The 16,405-nt window shown below is 40.9% G+C and overlaps 1 protein-coding gene across 1 annotated transcript in view; it reads left to right on the forward strand.

Annotated features, from left to right (window-relative positions):
- Positions 1-15,557, forward strand: part of ARHGAP19 (Rho GTPase activating protein 19) — a 55,791-nt gene extending 40,234 nt beyond the window's left edge. The window contains exons 9-12 of the mRNA XM_026493777.4: positions 3,129-3,227; positions 7,581-7,691; positions 8,203-8,281; positions 11,765-15,557. Of these exons, the coding sequence (XP_026349562.1) occupies positions 3,129-3,227; positions 7,581-7,691; positions 8,203-8,281; positions 11,765-11,775 (300 nt within the window). The 3' untranslated portion in view covers positions 11,776-15,557. The remainder of the gene's footprint in view (positions 1-3,128; positions 3,228-7,580; positions 7,692-8,202; positions 8,282-11,764) is intronic.
- The last annotated feature ends 848 nt before the right edge of the window (positions 15,558-16,405 follow it).

The following is a 16,405-nucleotide window of genomic DNA, read 5'->3' on the forward strand; positions in this document are numbered from 1 at the left end:
ACAATTTGGGTATTTCTTTCGGTCGTTTTCCTATCAATAAATTTCTACATAGTTCGGATCATACCACATGCTTTATCTCTCTGTTTCACTAAACATTACAGCATAAGCATTTTCTCATGCATGCTTGTGAACTCCTTGCCTACATTTAAAATACTGCCACTTTATTTTGACGAAACTATACTTTTACTATATCCCGATTCTTCTCTATGATTATAAAAATAATAAATATTCACTGTAGAAGCAGTGCAACCTCCAGAAGAGTGTGAAGAAGAAAAATCACCTGTAATCATCCTGAGATAACCACTGCTAAAAGTTTTGGAGTATTTTCTTTTATGAGTCTTTTCTTTCCATGAATATGTATTTGACATTTGTCTCCTTTTGTTTGAGATCATAATATATATTCAGTTTTAAAAATTCCTATCTTTTTCATTTAACATTATATCATGATCATTTTCCATGTCATTTTAAAAGGCTGTGAACATTTTTGACAACTGCATAATATTTCATCACATATAACCTAATGTATATACAGTTTGCCTACTATTGGACATATTTGGGAATTAGATAATTTTAGCTTATACATTTTTGTTCATAGGTATTTTTTTTTTTTAAAGATTTTATTTATTTATTTGACAGAGATAGAGACAGCCAGCGAGAGAGGGAACACAAGCAGGGGAAGTGGGAGAGGAAGAAGCAGGCTCATAGCGGAGGAGCCTGATGTGGGGCTCGATCCTGTAACACCAGGATCACGCCCTGAGCCGAAGGCAGATGCTTAACCGCTGTGCCACCCAGGCGCCCCTGTTCATAGGTATTTTCATTGCAGAGTTTTCCCTAGAAGTGGGATGACCAAAGAGTATGCATTTTTTTTTTTTTCCTGGACACAGCTATTGGGTCCCTTTTAATATATAGGTCCCCCCTTCTCTCCCCTCTTCTTGTTTTCCCCCCCAAAAATTGCCAAAGTTTGTTTGGATAAACTTAAATTTGACATAATTTAGGTTTAAAGAAAAGTTGCAAAGATAATACAGAGAATTCTCACGTACCCTTCACTGAGGGTATCCTTCATTCCTAGTGTTGACATTGTTAAAACTAAGAAATTAACATTGATATATTACTATTAACTTGAGAGATTTTATTCAGATTTTAGCAGTTTTTTTGCTAATATCTTTTTTTCTGTGCCAGGATCTAATCCAGGTTACTACACTGCATTTAAGCACACACATTTACACGTTCTCTCTCTCTCTCTGCCCCCTTTATTTGTGAAAGAAACCATATAGTTTTTTTCCCACAGTCTAGATTTTGCTGGTTGCACCCTTGTGTTATTGAACATGTTCCTTAGTCCCCTGTATTTATGATAAATTTGTAGTTAGATGTAATTCTAGAAGCTCGATCTGAATACCATTAGTTTTATTTATTCAGTTAGTTTTGGGGTAAGAACTTCATATGGTATGTCTATTTTTTAATACAGTAGTTCCTGCTCCTTATCTGTGGGGTGCCAAGACCCCCCAGTGAATGCCTGAAAACCATGGATAGTACTGAACTGTATATATACTATGTTTTTTTTTAAATTCATATATACTAATAATAAAGTTGAATTTGTAAATTAGGCATAGTGAGAGATTAACAATGATAACTAACAGAACAAGTATAACAGTATACTGTAATAAAAGTTATGTGAATGTGTTCTATCTTTCAAAATATCTTACTATAACTATACTCACCCTTCCTGGGATGATGTGAAATGATAAAATGCGTATGTGATTAGCCAAAGTGAGCTGAATGACATAGGCAATGTGACACAGCATTAGGCTACTACTGACCCTCTGACAATATATCAGAAGGAGGATATGCTACTTTTGGACTGCGGTTGATTATGGGTAACAAACCTTGGAAAGCAAAACCATGAGTAAAGGGGGACTACTGTATGCATTTTGAAAAGACTCTAGACACACATTGCTAAATAGCTTCCCAGAAAATTATTAATACTCCCACCAGTTGGATACAAGAGAGCCCCCCTTATTGCACCTGGCCAACATTGTCAGGAATGATGAGTTGTCACTTGTCTCAGTATATCCAGGAGGGATGCTTACTTTCTAAGCTCTTTAGAAGTGACTAAATTTTCTTTCTTTCTTTTTTAAAGATTTTATTTATTTATTTGACAGAGAGACAGTCAGCGAGAGAGGGAACACAAGCAGGGGGAGTGGGAGAGGAAGAAGCAGGCTCCTAGCGGAGGAGCCTGATGTGGGACTCGATCCCAGAACGCTGGGATCACGCCCTGAGCCGAAGGCAGACGCTTAACGACTGCGCCACCCAGGCGCCCCTAGAAGTGACTAAATTTTCTGATAATTAACTTCGGGAACTTTTTGGTACCTGTGTAATATGCATGAAAAGTGTCATTTTTTTTAAACCTCCAGAGCTGAACCTGAACTGATAAAAATTTGCAAAATTACAATTCACATATTTAAAAACTATAGTTAGAAAAGGCAGACAAGTAGAAGAATTAAGATATCATTTTTTAACTGGGGAGATGAATGGCTAATCAAAGCATTAAATAAGACGATACAGTGTTTTATGTCTTCCATTTTTCCATGTTAGATACCATCAAACAGAGAGCTGATATTGATAAAATTGACCACTTTTTATTTTGATGTATTTCTTCTGATAATAATGCTGGCAAGCAATCATGCTAGATGTCCATTTAAAGAGCTTTAGTAACTTCTTTATTCTTTAAGCAATTTATGTTAAATTAAGGGCTGTTTTAGGTTGTGCTAGTCACTCTCTATGTCCAAGATACTTTCTGCAAAAAAATCTTGATTACGAGCTGGAGATCTTGGGCAAATTATATAACTCTCTGGGTTTCCATATCTGTAAAATAAGGGTAACACTTCCAGCCTTATAGTACATAAGAAAAAGGAAAATGAAGTGCAGTCTCCTTAGAGTAATTTAATAAATTTTGACTTTTTTTGGCAACATCATTTCTGCCTTTGAGTTTTGCTTGCCAACCTACTAATCATATATGTACTGACTCACTTATTCCTGGACTTTTCTGGATATTTACACTTAGGTATTGATTGTTGCAGAATCCTATCCCTTATGGGGGAAATAATAGTAAAATGTTTGTTCTCTCTTAGTTTAATAAGCAATCTGTGACCCAAACACCAGGGCGAGAATCTTCTACTCCTCGGGTACAGAAAAGAGCCCGTTCACGTTCCTTCAGTGGCCTTATTAAGGTAGGTATGCTGTGCTATCGTTTTCAGCACTGACTTAGAGGAAGCTTAGCAGTCTAACTTTTCTTATGCATAAACAGTTTTCTTCTATTCTTTGGGATCCTGTAAAGGGCTCATTTGTAAGAGGACAAGGATACAGTTTGGAAAAACTTTTAGTTTTTACAGCATTTTGCTGCATTTCAAATTGGAGAAGGGGCTGTATGATTAGAGTGTAAAAGAAAGGTCCTTCCTTCTCTTTGGGACTGAAGACAGAGTCCACATTTCTGAGCCATGTGGAGAGTTCTTTGCTTTGTGCTACAAACTTCACTGCGCAATTTGCAGAAGCTATGGAGAAGCGAGGGAGTTGACTTACGGAAATGGTTAGGAAATGGATTTTTTGATAGGCTAGTGAGTTTTAGGTAACTCAAATTTTTGTAAGCTTAATATTTTAATCAGTTGTATATTCTCTTCCTTTGCTTCAAATTACTTAAAAATCTTGTTGTTAAAACAAGTATAATATCTACTTCTGTGCTGTTGCTGCCATCACTATGCTTGCGGATTCAATTTACACGTCCTCATGGATGATCTGAACTTGTAGTTAAGGCATATTGCCATCAGGTGGCAGTAGATAACGTGATAATGGGGTTAGATTTTCAGGCATGAACTCAGGCAAGGTTAGTTTGGAGAGAGATTAAGCACAGTTCTGTGTTCTGCTCTTTTACTTTTTAAAATTGTTTTAACATTATTAAAATCTATAAACCCAGCAACAGTAAGGAGCTCTGATTAAAATGAAAAATAAGAATGAATACCTTGTAATATATATATTTTTCTTTAAGCTGCAGTTGTTAGCCATTGCTACATCATCTAAACCTCATTTTGGTCTTAGCTATTATCATGAAGAGAAGTTTAGAATTCACTCTCAGTCCTGATCTATGGGGGCCAGTAGCCTCTGAGACATTAGTTTTGCTTACCATCAAAATGTCCTTTGTGATCAACAGAATGAAAAGGCAAGTCACAGAATGGAACAAAATATTTGTAAAACATATATTTGAGGAGTTAATGTCCAGAATATATAATGAACTCTTACAAAAACAGGAAAAAATAATTTAAAAATGGACAAAGGACTTAGACATTTCTCCAAAGAAGATATACAAATGAAAAGATGCTCAATATCACTTATCTTTAGGAAAATGCAAACCAAAACGACAGTGAGATAGCAAGTCACAGTGGGATGACTATTACTAAAAAAGCCAGAAGATAAGAAAGGGATAAAGAAAGGGGGGTAATCAGAAGGGGGAATGAAGCATGAGAGACTATGGACTATGAGAAACAAACTGAGGGCCTCAGAGGGGAGGGGGGTGGGGGAATGGGATAGACTGGTGATGGGTAGTAAGGAGGGCACGTATTGCATGGTGCGCTGGGTGTTATACGCAACTAATGAATCATCGAGCCTTACATCGGAAACCGGGGATGTACTGTATGGTGACTAACATAATATAATAAAAAATTATTAAAAAAAAAAAAAGCCAGAAGATAACAAGTGTTGGTGGGGTTGTGGAGACATTGAAACCCTCGTGTGCTGTTGGTGGGAATGTAAAATGGTGTGCCTGTCATGGATAAGACGATACAGTGGCAATTTCTCAAAAAATTAAATATTCAGCAATTCCACTTCTGGGTATACACCCAAAAGAATTGAGAGCAAGGACATGAACAGATATTTGCACACCCATGTTTGTAGGAGCATTATTCACAGTAACCAAAAGGTGGAAGGTGCTCACGTATCTACTGACTGGTGAATGGATAAACAAAATGTTGTATATGCATGCAATGGAATATTATTCAGCCTTAAAAAGGAAGGAAATTCTAACATGTGCTATAACATCGATGAGCCTTGAGGACATTATGGTAGATGAAATAAACCAGTCACAAAGAACAAGTAGTATATGATTCCACTTATTTGAGATACCTAGGATAGTCAAATTCATAGAGAAAGAAAGTAGAATGGTGGTTGTCATGGACTAAGGTTTGGGGGGAATTGGGAATTATTGTCTGGTGAATACACAGGTTCTATTTGGGGAGATGAAAAAGTTCCGGAGGTGGATGGTGGTGATGGTTGCACAACAAGATGAATGGAATTAATGCTGCTGAACTATATACTTAATATGGCTAAAATGGTAAATTTTGTGTTATGTATATTTTACTATAATTAAAAAGTAATTTATTTTGCTAGAACCTAGCAGTATATTCATACCTGCTAGGTGTAGTTCATAAAATGAACATCCTTGTTGGTTCGTTTTACTTGAAAGTCTGTCATTCCTTCTGACTTCCTGTCATTGAGATGATTGATAACAAGAAAAATTATTAGTCAAATAAAGGTTTCTCTATGTGTCAAACATTAACTGAAGCTAGATGGGTGTAGTTTTCTCTTCTTAGTGAAAGAAAGTTCTGTAGTGGCTTATTGCTAAGTGTGGCTTGAAATGTAAATAAGAAGTATCCTCTCGGCAGCTGCTCATTTCTTTACTGAGAGAGAATTTCGGACTTTAGAATTATAAAAAACTTATAACTCTATCAGGATAAGATGTTTTTGAGCAATAATTTTAAATACAAATGTTAACAAGTTTTATGAAACAGAAGGATAAAGTATTTTTGTTATAAATGAAGAGACTTTTGAGCTAATAATAGTGGTTTCTGCTCAATAGCGAGGGGGTAATGAAATGTCTTTATTTGTTTTTAAGGAGATGCTCCACTTTTTTTTTATTTTTTAAGATTTTATTTATTTGTTTCAGAGAGAGAGAACAAGAGTGCACATGCGAGTTGGGGGGAGGGGCAGAGGGAGAGAATCTCCAGCAGACTCTGCACTGAGCGTGGAGCCCGACTTGGGGCTCAATCTTACCACCCTGAGATCATGACCTGAGTCGAAACCAAGAGTCAGATGCTTAACTGACTGAGCCACCCAGGTGCCCCTGAAATGTCTTTTTAAAAGTTCATTGGAGGGGTGCTTGGGTGGCTTAGTTGGTTAGGTGGCTGCATTTGGCTCAGGTCATGATCTCAGGGTCGAGCCCCACATGGGTTTCCCTGCTCAGGCAGGGAACCCACTTCTCTCTCTTTTCCTTGCTTCTCCCTCCTCCCTGCATGTGCTCTCTCTCGCTATCTCTTTCTCTCTCTCAAATAAATATTTAAAAAAAAATTTTTTTAAAGATTTTATTTATTTATTTGACAGAGAGACAGCCAGTGAGAGAGGGAACACAAGCAGGGGGAGTGGGAGAGGAAGAAGCAGGCTCCCGGTGGAGCAGGGAGCCTGATGCTGGGCTTGATCCCAGGACCCTGGGATCACGCCCTGAGCTGAAGGCAGACGCTTAACAACTGTGCCACCCAGGTGCTCCTCTCTCAGATAAATAAATTAAATCTTTAAAAAAAGAAAAGTTCATTGGAAGCTTTACAGCCGGTCCTGTGGCTCCTGGCATTCCCATTTCAGCTTACTCTGAGGTGATAGCTGATTTCTGAAAGGAAGATGTAGTGGTCTCATTTTTCCAGCATTGTTGTGTTTTAGCTATTTGATTTCTATTCTGCTTTGATCCCTTTTTTGGGCTAGACTTTTTCCTCCAGAATCCCTCTCATGTAAATAATTTATTACATTGGAATATTCTTAATATTGCTGCTAAGATTTATATTGTAGAGTTTCATGTTCTAAGTTCGTTTTTGGGGATTTAAACTTATTCTGTAAGAAGAAAAAAGGGAAGATTTCCCCAAAGATGGTAGAATTGTCACTATCAGCTGTTACAGTAGGTTATGTCAGCTTCTAAGCTGTTCAGAGATGAAAGGGCTTTTAGTCCTGCTCTGAATGACAGTATAGTCATGTGACCCCCTTAGAAGGCCTCTACGCTCTTGTGGCTGTATTAGAAACAAAGACTTTCTCCCAAGTTTTCTAATCCTGTGCGAGGACATGACAGGGAAGCAGTATTAGAGGGGACCCAGTGGAAGTATCCCAGAGTAGGAGGGGGACTCTTAACAGCTGGCAGAGATAACACGTTTTTGGGGAAAAAATTATACTGGTAAATAACTGTGTGTGTGTTTTTTTTTTTAATGGTCTCAGAAGCACACTGTAATTGGCCTGCATTAACTAGGTTAAATCGACTATAAAACTTTCTTATATTTCAGCTATTTTAAATGTAGAGGAAAAGTGATCACCTAAAGGAAGGCAATGATTTTAGGGTTTTTGTAACATGCTTTGGACTCCCTTGTGTAAGATGGCCTAGGAGAGTTTATCAGAAAGTGAAATTGTTTTAAACTAAGAAACTGTAGATTTAAGGACAAGTTTAGCCGTAATACAGATATAGTAGATCTTTATAAATCACATATTTTCTCTTCCTAAATCAGCGGAAGGTCCTGGGAAATCAGATGATGTCAGAAAAGAAAAACAAGTACTCTACTCCGGAATCTGTAGCCATTGGTGAATTGAAGAGAGCCAGCAAAGAAAATATGAACTTAGTAAGATACTGTTCTTTGGACTTCCTCTTTGTGTACATTTGTAGAAAGGAGAAATACTGATGTACTGTTGTCTGTTTTACTCTGTTTCTCTGGGCCATTCAACTGTGCCTTTTTCTCAGTCCTTTCATGTATGTTGATGGTCAAAACAAACGCATGTGGAGTGCCAGGAGGATATAGCCAGTCATATGCGGAGATGACAAAGACAGTGAAAGAGCTCCGCAAAGTGCTGGAGGGAATAGTTCTTGCTGGGAGGCTCTGTGGGGCAGGTAGCACTTGAGCTGGGCCTACTTGGCACTGCATTATCTGTTGGGGAGTCCTTCTAGATGTCCTGCACATGCTGGTTCATTAAGCCAGCAATAAAATCCGTTAAGACTAATGATACAAATATAATCAGCCTCAGTAAAACTCTTCACATGGAAATTGAACAAGCAAATAATTCTTCTGTTAGTAAAGTCTGTCTGTAGGAATGACATTAGCACTTTTAAGCCACTGTAAAATGTTCTTGTTACAGTTATTTTCTGGCTCTCCAGCTGTCACGATGACACCAACAAGATTGAAATGGTCTGAGGGGAAGAAAGAGGGGAAAAAAGGTACTGACTGTACTCATTCTGTGTTCTTACTGAGCGTAAGTCCTGTCTGCATCTAGTCTGTCAGCAGCAGTTTTTGAATTCCCAGGGTCAGAAGCAACATAAAATTGTCAGGCTGGGTCTTTGCCCTTGGGTTTGTTCAGCAGATGGTTATTGATCGGCTACTCAGCACTGTCCCAGGTGCTGAGGGGTAGAGCTGTGAAGACAGACCCGCACGGTCCCTGCATTCTTGGACAGATGGGACACATGTGAAAAAAATCTTAAGAATACTTGTTAAGCAAATTAAAAGCAAGTGTAAACTAATTTGTGACACCAAGTGCAGAAGTGCTGAGAATATGCTCAATAAACATGGAATAGTTACGCTCTTTTTCTGTGTAGACTTTAGCCTTGTTTATTCAGTGAGGCTTTCCAGCTAATAAACAGCTGACAGACCCTGGAAATCATATCATACAACATATTTTTGAAGATACTTAGGACAAAAAAGATTTTTTGGCTCAGGGACTGCTGTGCCCAGGCTCTTCTGGTAAAAGGCAGCGGCTGCGGTGCTCTCCGCTGAAGAAGCCGTGTGGTCCACTGGGAGGACCGGGGGTTTGCTGTTACACCTGATTTGAGTCCTCATTCCTCTGGCCCAGGAAAACCATTCATTCTCTCTGAGCCTGTCTCCTCCTCTGAAAATAAGGATAATAGTTATACCGAGTTCACAGATTTCTTATGAGGCTTAATTGAAATAATGTTTTAGAAGCATTAACAGGTAGCGATAGTTGTGACTAGAGAGAAGCGGCTGAGACTTGGTCTGTTTTGTAAGGCATGTGTGGCAGATGAAGTGAGCTGTGGTTTGACACGTGCATTTTACTACCGACACATGAGCGTGATTACGATTTGAGAGTCTGCAATAGAAAGAGAACCAAAGTCCAGTCTTTATGTATAAATCTTTATTCTTTTCTAGAAGATTAGATCTCAGTATAGTCTCATTCTTTATCTTTGAATGAATTATCTGAACGCTCTTTTCTTTCCATCTTGCTTCTAACTTGTAGGCAGGGCTGTCTGATTGAGGGGAGTTGGGTGTTTGAGTTATGGGTGTCTATATATTTCCACGTATGTATCCGTGAATCAAAACTACACAGAAGTTATTTTTGAAGGATACATTGTTTTATCAGTTATACCTTTTGTGGCTTTCATTTTTGAAATGAAATGGGCAGCTCAGTCAGTTAAGTGTCTGCCTTCAGTTCAGGTCATGATCCTGGAGTCCTGGGATTGAGCCCCGCGTTGGGCTCTCTGCTTAGTGAGGAGTCTGTTTTTCCCTCTCCCTCTGTGATCTCTCTCTCAAATAAATAAATAAATAAAATCTTAAAGAAAAAAAAAGAATCGAGAAATGATAAGTCTTTTTATATTGACAGTTATACTTTCAGGAGAGAGAAATGCATTAAGGAAATAAGCCAAGTTCATATTTTAGCAAGAAGATTTAGAACAGGGATTTTTAAGCTGTTATGTGTGGACTCCTAAGGGCTCTGATCAAGTTCCGGGTATTGTTGGTGTCATTTTGTGTGTAGGTGCCTATTTATATTTTTCTGGAGGACAGAACATATAGCTTTATTTGATTCTCAAAAATGTAGTGAATCAGGTGCGCCCAGCTGTCTTGGTCAACAGAGCATGTGACTCTTGATTTCAGTGTCATGAGTTCAAGCCCCACGTTGGGCATGGAGCCTACTTAAAAATTAAAAAAAAAAAAAGTGATTCAGAAAAGTGGGGGCCCACACATAATGAACACTTTGGATTGGATTAGGCAGTGGCATTTTCATTCTGCTCTCTCCTTGGTTACTTCCTACATCCTGAAAGGCCTGGCTTGGCTGTCATGATGCTACCCTATTCTTGTTCTTCCTTGTGAATTCTTTCCCATCTCTGTGATAGCTTACTATTGCTGGCCTACCCCTCCCCTCTTCATTTTGTTTTTTTTAAAGATTTTATTTATTTGAGAGAGAGAGTGAGTGCGCGAGTGGGGTTGAGGAGGAGCAGAAGGAGAGGGACAAGAAGACTCCAAGCTGAGCGTGGAGCCCAATGCAGGGCCCACTCTCACCACCCCAAGATCACAACCTGGGTGAAACCAAGAGTTGGACGCTCCACTGACTGAGCCACCCAGGCACCCCTCCTCTTTGTGTTTTTAAGTGCTCTATCTTGAGTTCTCTGCTTATCTCTGTTCTTGCTTTGTACCTCTCAGCAGCTTGGGCTAACCCACAGCTCTATTTTCTCTGTAGGATAACTGCTCCCAGACCTGCATCTCCAGATCTGAACTCTCTTCCAGTTTCCATGGCCACAGATCTACTTACCTGCCATCTAATTCTTTTATGCAATGAATGTAACTAGAGGTTTTTCATGGTGATTTTGTAAAAGGAATATTATTTGAGGAAAATAATGTAATTTTATTATCGTCATCAAGAGCACACTCCGAAAAGACGTTTCTTTAGCACAGGGTTTCTCAACGTGGCACTGTGGACATTTTGGGTCAGATAATTCTTTGTCGTGGGGAGCTGCCTTGTACATTGTACCATGGTTAGCAGCTTCCCCTGGTTTCTATCCATTAGATGCCAGTAGCACTCTTCTTCCCCCAGTTTTGACAACCAAATGCCTCCAAACTTTGCCAAGTGTCCCCTGGGGAGGCGGGGGCAAACTCACCCCCAGATGAGAACTGCTGATTTAGTACCTTCTTATTAATGGGCATTATTTTCAGTAGTGAGAATCTTACCCATTGTGCAAAGCCCAACCTAAACCACACCTCCTCTTTGAAACCTTCTTTGGCTAACCCAGCCAGATGTATGTTTTCCTTTACTCTTATTGACACTACTAAAACGTTGACATTTAGTATGATTTATTGTAGTTGTTTACTTCACATGTATCGTCTGATATCTGTAGCTAGTTTCTCTTCTGGAAGACAAGGGCCAAACTTAAGAATACATTTGTGGCCTCCTGTCTTCTGTTCTTCTCTTCCTCCTGGTACTGACAGTGCCTTGCCTCTAGTAGACATTTAGTAAACATTTATTTGCCTTGGTAAGGCCGTGAGCTCTGCCTTCAGTTAGGCTTTGGTTCAACTCCCAACTTTGCTGCTTATATCTGTTTATCTTGGGTAAAGTTAACTTTTGTAGGCTTCGGATTCTTCACCTGTAACATGGCAAGAACATTATCTCATGCACAGATTGTTGTGAAGATAAATGAAATAATGTACATAAGGAACTCAGAGCAGAGTCTGGCGCAAATTATGCACTTAGTACAATGGTAGCTGTTAGCGCTATTAAGTTGCTTTAATGAGCTGAGATTAGGGCACATAGACAAAGTGATGTTTACTTGGTAGAAAGTCATAAATTCTCAGTTAAGCTTTTTAACCCTCAGTTTGTAGAAAATATTAAGTATAGCCTCTCTAGCTTTCAGGTGGGATGTTTGCCAAAAGAAATATTTATAAATGTGCTTAATGTTCTTGTTTTTCTTTCAACCTAGGATTCCTCTAAAGGATCCAGAGTGCTCCTGTTGTCCACCTGGAATTTTCTCTTTAGTGGGCCAGGCATCATTACTGCTCACAAAGGACTAGCAGCTTGCTGCGTTTTGCATCGTGAAAGTCAGCTAATCCTATGACCTGACTGATATCTCTAACCCCGTTCACTGGATAATGTCTGCAGACTCTGTCTCCTGAATGGGTGCTGGCATCTCTCTCTTTCTCTCTCTTTGAAAACATTGGGGAAACCACTAACCAGCCAGCTCACACAGAACAGTAAATGGGCAGAACCAGGTGGGCTCCAGTGCTCATTCCATGTATTTGTTTAAGCAGATATTATTTTTAAAAATATGAAAGCTGTGCTTAACTACCAGTGATTTTTTTTTTTTTTTAAGTACTGTCAGTCTTGGCGGATTGATATTATTTTTTAACTTGGGGCTTTTTTCTGTTTTGGTAGTATGGGTGGTATTTTGGTTGTTTCTTGTTTATTTGTTTGTTTTTTTAAAGCCATTTTTTGAATAGGTCCTTTAAATTGTGCCTAAGACAGATGTCTTTCCCTTTTTTTTTCACCTTAAGCTTTGGGAAAGATCTTTATCTCATGAAGCCGTATTCCTCAATAACATTTGTGTCCAAAGAACTTGCAGCTTTCCTGAAAATACAAAAGTTATTTCTTGGACCTGAGATTGCAGGGTATTTGACCTGCGTTATTGAAAAAGGAGAGTTCAGAGTGATACCATCTTTTAACAAATGTCAGTTATTAAACTGTGTCCCTTCCTCCCTCCCTTCCCTCTCTTCCCCTTTCCCCGGTGCCGCCAAAGTACTTGTGTGGTTGCTGAGCTCGTCTCGTTCATTCAGTCTCCCCTCGCCTAAAACTTCTCTGGCGTCACTACTTCGTGCCAAATCACTGTGACTCAAGGACAGTCACTGACGGCTCAATAGAGATTTGCTGAAGGATCTGAATGTATTGGAAACTCGGGCTTTAAGTCCAGGGTGACTCCTCGTGGGTGGGATTATAGTGCATCCTTCTAAGGGGTCAGGTGTGCAGGCTAGCCTGTCTCCTGAGAGCAAACTGGAGTCCCCGGGAGGAAGTGGGCATCACTCTCGGCAGGGCTGAGAGGATTTGAAAGAGCACATTCTCCTTTGGAAGCGGTTGGGGCTTATCACCAGTGTTTGCGGAGGGTTGCCGCACCGCCCCTCTCCTTGTCAGGACGGGCACAGGAGTAGTTCGGAGGTGGGGCTGGGGCTTTGACTGGGTTGGGGATGTTCGCGTGTGTTTGAGGGAAGCAGCGGCGTGGCTTCGGTCTGGTGTAACTACTCACTGCCTAGAGAGCAGCACGTGGCCGGCGAGAGCGTTTCCAGTGGGCCTGCTCTGTGAAGCTGTGTGGGGGCCCTCACCCTGTGACGGAGCCGAGTCGGGCTCCGCGGGGGAGCAGCTGCCCAGCGAGGTGGGACTTGCTGACTATCTTTAAACTCCTGAAAAAGCTGCGTTTCTGCTGAAACGGAGGATGCCGCTGGGGGAGCACGGTTTGGTTTGTTTTGTGTCCAGCTGTCAGTCCTCTCTTCCATACTTCCTGTTTCGTTGGCTGCTGTAACAGCAGTGTGAAGAGAAGGATGAAATTCGGCCTTCCAGCTCGATGGATTGTGAACCGTAGATGGTGAGGAGTGTAAGCCTGCTTAGAAGCCCCTTTCTCTAGAACATTTTTATGTCATTCTTAAAAATACTTGTTAGCAAATTTATTTGTGTAGGTTTCTCTTTGGCTTTTCCTTATTGAGAAAATAAGCACCAGCTACCAGGGAGTGCAGAGCCTGCTTTGATATGACCAGACTGAACTAGAGTTCTCCCTTAACCCGCTACTTCCTTTCTTTACTGAAGTGGTTCATCCCAGAATGTCGTGGCGTCAGGTGGGAAGAGCAGAGCAGTGACCTGGTCCCTTCCTGTCATCAGGTGTGCTCTGGGGTTCTATTGAGGGAGGTAGCTGAGATGGAGGAGACGTTCTTCGGTCGAATGGCATTGGTATCCCAGGGCAGTGCGCCGGAGCCAGAGCGGTGTGAGAGATGCTTGCCGCACACGTGCTTGTACAGCTCGCCGCCTTGGGCGCTTCATGTGTGAATTTGGGTATGTGTGTTTCATTTAAGTTATTTATTAAAAATACTTTCCCTTGCTTAAAGGGTGTGATAGGTCATTTTTAAATAGAAGCTGTGATCCAGTTGGAATCCAAATTTGAGAAATAAACAGCATAACTTTCTGCCTTGTAATATGTAAGTGTTCTAATCCTGTGGAATCTTATGGGGACCTCAAAGACAAAAGCCCTTCCTCATTTGCCACAGCGGGGTACTGTCTCCCTTTTGACTTGGTGGGTGGGTATTTTTGAGCCCGTATTTAACAGTTTTTTTAATCTATGTTTTTTTAATCTGCTATGTTTATTTTTCATGTTGGAACAGTCTCTTTGGAAATGCCTCCTTTTACGGCTTTTAACATTTCATTTCTTTCTGCGGTCAGTTGTGGTGGGTTCTGATGTGGCGTCAGGGTAGTGTTTTTGTGCCGGCGGGCACGAGCATGAAGACGCAGAGCACCTCCTCGATTCGGATCACTGGGTGAGCTACACTAGTGGGGTCGGTGAAGACCATGGACAGTGGAGTTTCTGACCTTTTAGTGTGCAGAATCTGGTTTGAAAACCTCCACTGCCACAGTGAGATTAGAAGATACTGATTGCCCCTGAGCGCCAAAACATGCTCCAGGAGCTGCTGCTTAACGAATTGTAACTGAAGCCGCAGCAGCCCGCCACCCACTCTTCACCTGAGTACCCTGCCGGGGAGCACCTGGGGGGAATGGAGTAGTGCGGGGCTGCCGCCTGTGGTGACCACCGGTGATCCAGAGGCGGCCGTTGAGTTGGTTTGTAAGGAAGCCAGCAGATCCCGGAGTGTCAGAGCAGAGCCTTTCTCCTCCCAGAGAGCAGTGGCCTTGTGCAGCTTCCCTCACAGGAGCCTCTGTTGGGATGTGGTTTAAATACTGCCTTCTAGGAGAACTTGTGCTTGCCCCTGTGCCCCACAGTGACCAGCTGTGGGGACTGTGCATAACCGGGAAGCCATCTTTGGGAACGGACTTCTCCAGGCTCTCGCTGCTGGCTTACATCGTACAGGGCCTCACACAAATGCTGGAAGGTCTTTTCTAAATAGAACTCCTTTGCCCGGGGAGATCCTCATCCCTGTCCCCTCCTCCCTGAAGCTTTTGTACTGAAGACAGGACATTGATCTAAACCTGGGTTCTGGCGTTTGGCAAGATTGCTCTAGAATTTGGGGAAAATTTGGGTCCCTAAAATCCACAAGCTTTTCAGACCAGTGGTAACTAACCCAATCTAAAACTCCCTATGGAAAAGCTAGCTTACCTAGACAACCAAATCCGATAGACATCTTTACACTAGTGGAGAGTCAGTGGAGGGGCTAGTGAGGAGGTGAGTACATAATAGCCTGAGTGCTTGGGTTGTCATGGAAACGAGTGTGCGAGGCCACAGCCAGGGGGGCTGAAGAGCCATTGAGCACTCCCCCCAGACGCTTGGAGACTGGCAGAGCCTGTTGGGATAAATACTCCTGCCCGGGGCCCTTCACAGCAGGGGTCGCCCTTGGTTCTCCCTGAGCTTGCTCAACAAGAGAAACAAGGTTTCTTAACTGTTTCACCATTTTTTGTTTGACTATATTATAAGATATATATATATATGTAACTGTAAAGAAACAATCATATGCATTGTCTTTCTTTGTTATTCGTGTAATATTCTGAAATTAAATTTCTTTTGTTTCATATCCGTATGCTTTGACTGGTCTCTTAATTCCCATTTTGACTGATAGATTATCTTAAGGAGACGTTACCTCTTAAAAAATTTCCCCCCATTTTTATTGAGATATTCTTGACAGGTTGCTTCTTGTTCTGAGGCCTGTGAAACCTAAGAAAAGCACCTGTTTGGCTTGTTTTCTTTCTGGACGGGTGAGTTCAGGGGGAGTGGGGCTTTTGGCTGATAGGAAATGGGATTGGAATCCTTGGGAATTCTGAGCTTTCTGATGTCCTGTGGCTGAGTCTAGAGTGTTTTGCACAGATTTCAGTTTCGCACATAATCTTATTTCCTCGTTTAAAAATAAGGAGTGACAGTTATAATAACAGTCAAAACCAAATGACATTTTTATCTAGGACAGCAAGTAGTGTTTAGACAACTCTGGTTGAAATGTTTCTGCCGCTTATTATGTATGTGACCTTGGGGATGTCCCCTCATCTGTAAGGTGGGGATAATGGTATCTTGTCTCAGTAATGACATGCTCTCAGATGCAAAGGGCTTAGCACAAAAGGTTTTAATCTGGAGTCTGTGATTGTGCTTTGGAACATTGTTTGCCCTTGTGATTCTATGTAAAATTTTGTGTACATTTGAATTTTTCTAAGGGAGAGATTTTATAGTTTCCACAAGAATCCCAGAGGAGTCCTTGACCACTAAAATACCGAGAACCACTAGCCTTGCACAGCGCCTGGCAGATGGCAAGTATTCATTAGATGTTAATTCTCTTTCTCTCTGCCAAGAATACATTTTATAATCAGCAGGTTATTGATGCTGACATAGTTATTTTTTTTTTTAAGATTTTATTTCTTTATTTGACAGAGAGGC

The sequence above is a fragment of the Ursus arctos genome, unplaced genomic scaffold, assembly GCF_023065955.2.
Source record: "Ursus arctos isolate Adak ecotype North America unplaced genomic scaffold, UrsArc2.0 scaffold_7, whole genome shotgun sequence".
NCBI classification, from domain to species: domain Eukaryota; kingdom Metazoa; phylum Chordata; class Mammalia; order Carnivora; family Ursidae; genus Ursus; species Ursus arctos.